This window comes from Buceros rhinoceros, unplaced genomic scaffold, assembly GCF_000710305.1.
Source record: "Buceros rhinoceros silvestris isolate BGI_N320 unplaced genomic scaffold, ASM71030v1 scaffold30947, whole genome shotgun sequence".
In the NCBI taxonomy this organism is placed as follows: domain Eukaryota; kingdom Metazoa; phylum Chordata; class Aves; order Bucerotiformes; family Bucerotidae; genus Buceros; species Buceros rhinoceros.
In genome coordinates, this window is record NW_010422086.1 from 5,389 (window position 1) to 9,370 (window position 3,982).

At 58.8% G+C, this 3,982-nt stretch overlaps 1 protein-coding gene across 1 annotated transcript in view; it reads right to left on the reverse strand.

Annotated features, from left to right (window-relative positions):
• MUC4 (mucin 4, cell surface associated) overlaps nt 1–3,982 on the reverse strand; it is a gene marked incomplete at both ends in the record, with an annotated part of 8,972 nt that overhangs the window by 2,851 nt on the left and 2,139 nt on the right. The window contains 10 exons of the mRNA XM_010139928.1: nt 71–230; nt 357–535; nt 621–755; nt 1,145–1,381; nt 1,586–1,687; nt 1,854–2,024; nt 2,271–2,349; nt 3,037–3,239; nt 3,451–3,570; nt 3,681–3,824. Of these exons, the coding sequence (XP_010138230.1) occupies nt 71–230; nt 357–535; nt 621–755; nt 1,145–1,381; nt 1,586–1,687; nt 1,854–2,024; nt 2,271–2,349; nt 3,037–3,239; nt 3,451–3,570; nt 3,681–3,824 (1,530 nt within the window). The remainder of the gene's footprint in view (nt 1–70; nt 231–356; nt 536–620; nt 756–1,144; nt 1,382–1,585; nt 1,688–1,853; nt 2,025–2,270; nt 2,350–3,036; nt 3,240–3,450; nt 3,571–3,680; nt 3,825–3,982) is intronic.

Here is a 3,982-nt window from a genome sequence, read left to right on the forward strand (position 1 = left end):
AGGTGAGATACCTCAGCTGGAGTCCCGTGGGCACCCCACGTTCCCGGTGGCCACGGTAAGCCCTCATCACCTGAACAGTGCCGCCCGTCTCCGGTCAGGCCAGCTGGGCAGGGGCCGCAGCCAGCATGCGAGTCGCATCCCACGCCGGGGAAGCACCCCTGGGAGCAGGGGTCTGGAGGGTCCTGGCAAAAGGGACCCGAGTAGCCACCCTCGCACCTGCAGGCTGCCAGCTGGGAAGGGGACAGTGACATTGGCTTAGAGGTCATGAAGAGGATGGGTGAACACAGAAGACAACCAGCATGGCTGGCATGGGGATAGGGATGGCGTGGCACTGAAGGAGCTTTCTGGCACACTACCTGCAGGGAAGACTGCCCGAGGGTGACAGTGTCGCTGTAGTCACACTCCTGGCTCCTGCTGCAGCTGCAAAGGGTGAAGCGGAGCTGGAGGAGGGCAGAGAGGTTGTTGGATCCGATGGCCTCCAGGTTGATGGTGAGCGGGGCTGTCCCACGGGGCTGCCATGTGAGGGTGCCACTCTCTGCCAGGGTGAGAGGAGAGAGTTAGACGAGGTGGCAGTGGAAAGGGGCTGGCCCCCCCCAGCTGCCCCATCTCTCCTTCCTTACCTGATATGTTGAGCTCCGATGAGAGGTGGGGGACAAAGCGTGCCCCCACCCCCACAGCATGGTACTGTCTCATGACCCTTTCTGTCCTGAAGGCTGTGAGTGATGCGTCACCAGTGATGATGGGGGGGAAGGCATCTGAGGAAAGAGCAGCCCAGCACACAGCTAGTTGTTCACCATGTGGCCTTGGCATCCCTTGGCTCTGAGTCCCTCCTGGTGAGGGTGGGACTCCAAGTAGATGCTGCCATGACTGCCTGTCGAGAAGGCCTTTATGTTGCACAGCATGGTGACATCTCCCAGGCCTGGAGACCAGCCAGCCAGGCAACACAACTCAGAGACCTCGGTGGCAACTATCCTGCTGGTTGCACCTGCCAGGCTTGGAGATCAGACAGCTGGACAATGCACCTCCGAGACCTTGATGATTTCTTTCCTGACTCACATGGAGCAAGAGAGCCCAGGGGGAGAACATGGCACTGCCCAGTCACCCAAGCCGTGCTCTCTCGGAGGTGAGGATCTGCACCACTTACTGAGTACTGTCTTCTTCTCCTGCAAGTCAGCTGCGAGACTCTGGGTGGCCAGGCCCAGGGCCAAGTCCCCTGTGCTCAGCGAGTCATAGATGCACACTTTGCTGCCGCGGCACTGCAAGACTGCCAGCTGGTACTGGCTTTCATTCTCCTGCCGCAGCTGAGACAAGAAGATGGGTGTGAAGTTCATTACCGGTGAGTCCAGAGGCTGATTAAACAGGCTGTGCTCTCCAACAGCCCCTGCAAGAGAGCACACCATGGGTACCACCTTGGGGTTTTAAGGTTTGTTATATTTTAGGGCTGATTGCTGTGAATCCATGAGGAGACCAAAAGGCTTTCCTGGCGTCGCTTTTGCTCGTAAGTGTCTAAACGCCTCCAGCTGAAGCATGGCCAGAAGGTGCAGGAGCAGGGGGAATGTCAAGGTGGATCTGGGCCTGGACTTACAGGTCATCCCATAGCTGTAGATCTCCTCGTCACTGCTGTTCACAGGGATGCTGGTATCGTTCGGCATCCGGAAGTCATCTGCAGGGTCGTGGTCCCACACACCTGGTAGAACATCACCAGAGGACTGGAGTCCCCCATGCCGGGGTTCACATCCTCTCTGGTGATGGCAGGTGTTTCGTTTAGACCCAAGGGTCCCTGCCTTCACAGGCATGTTGCCCCAGGGTTTTCCAGCCTCCTTTAGGGTGGGAAGGGGACTAGAAGTCCTCACCTAGGAGACCCTTGGTGCTGTTGCGGTACTGATCGGGCAGGCTGCAGACCACATTGAGGATCCCAGAGGTGGTTGAGATGGAGATGGCAAGGGCCCCACTGAAGACAGCCGTGACGGAGGAGGCATTGACCAGAAGAACACCAGGGCTGTAGTACACCTCAGCACCCATGTCTGCAAGAGAAGGAGAGCTCAGAGCAAGAGTCCACACAGGGGTGGGGTCTGAAAAGATGCCCCTGAATTTGGGGCGGGGAGCACTTCCCATCCACCCTGGCTGAGTTAGAGTCAGGGTGCATGTGGGAAATGATTGATGGAGCTCAGGATGGCTGCCCTCGCACAGGGCAGGGCTGTGCTCCATGGGAGGGGGACACCCCCCAGCCCTTCAGATACATTTAACATTTAAGAGCACATCCTGCTCACCTTGCGAATAGGAGAACTGGACAGTTTCATTGTTCAGGAGGACCTGGATGTCACCTTGGCTCCCCAAGGTCCACTCAACCTACAAACCACAGCAGATGTCCCAGTCAGCCCCTCTGCTCTTCCCTTCCTGCCATCCCCCCATCCTTCTCCAGCCCTGGCACAGAGGCTCAGCCCCAGGGGCCATGCTGGCATGCCCTTCACCCCGGCAAACACATGATAAAGCAGCTTTGATGGTTGCACGTAAGAGGACAGCAAGGTGCCTCCTGTCACTCCTGTGCCCAGATGGGGCACAGGCCACCATTGCTGCTCAGTTGACCCTGACCACAGCATAGAGAGCCGTGCTGGTCGGCTCCAGGATCTGACCCTCTCCTCACATTGCTCAATGGAGACACCAGGAGATTTTGATTACTGAAACGGGTGTGAAGAGCAAATCTGCAAAGCAAGGAAGGGTACACGCTTGTGCTGATGTCTCCAGAGGATACCAGTGATGGGGTGAAGGGTGTGCAATGAAGAGGGTGGAGCAGACCATGTTCCTGCAGAGCTCCAGGCCCTTGCTGGCCAGATCGCAAGAGGTGTTAGAGCTGTGTCTTGTTAGTCTTAATCCAAACAACTGCCATTGGCACTTTTCTGGGGTCATGGGAAGTGGCAGAAAGAGCAGAGGAGGCACTCCTTGGGCACTTGTAGGTGATGCAGAGGCAATGCCCAACCTGCCAGAGGGTCTCTCCCATTAGAAGCTCAAACCAATACCCAGGTCGCTCCTACTCACTGTTATAGTGGTGGCAGAGATGTACTGGGCAGCAAAGGCCACAAAGTTGGTGGCCTGGGCCATGCCAGTCTGGGCTGTGCGACCCTGTAGAATGAAGCTGGTCTGGGCATCGCTGGCCAGCAGCAGGACAAAGTCCCCAAGCCCATTGAAGGTGTAGGTGAGTCCATCCAGGGTGGTGATGTGGGGGTCCCCAAAGGCGCCAGCTGGGGTCCAAAGAAGATGGAGCCATTTGGGAGGGAGGAAGAAAAGCAAATGCTCGTGTCATTGCACAGAGGTGAGCAGCCCCCCATGCTGCACCGGGCTCAGCACTCCCCACCTGGATGCTGCGAAGTGTGGTTCATGCACGGGGTCTACATACGACCGTGCCACCTACTCAGTACCTGGAACAGCAGAGGCAGAGCCCTGGGGACTCACCAGGGGTGGGCGGCGCATATCCTTTGCAGCTGACCCTCGGCCTCTTCTCAGCAAACCTGGTGCAGAACAGGGGCTTCCTCACATGCTGGCAGCACCAGCTGAATGCCTCCAGCTCCCCGTCTGCAGAGAAGGACGGCCGGGCACTGGGGGCTGCTGGAGTCCCCACTGTGACCGCAGAGCGCTCAGTGCTCGGGGTGTTTTAGGGCAAGGAAGCACCAGTGCCCACTCACCAGCAGCGGGGCGGATGGGGAGGCTCCACGTTCTCTCCTGCCAGCCTTCGAGCAAGCTCCCGTCTCGGTACAGACACCGCACACCGGCTCCGGCCAGGCTGGGGGATGCAGTGCGCAGCATCATCATGGAGGTGTCCACCTGGCCTGAAATGGTGTGGGGGGATCACGGCCATCCCCAGAGCAGGAAGGACTCTGGTGAGAGAGGGGGGTGGGGGGGTGCTGTGCTTGGCACCTCTGCTCCGGCGGTAGCGGGGGTCCAGCTCTGCCTGGGGCTGGGAGCAGGGGCAGGGGGGCAGCACGCC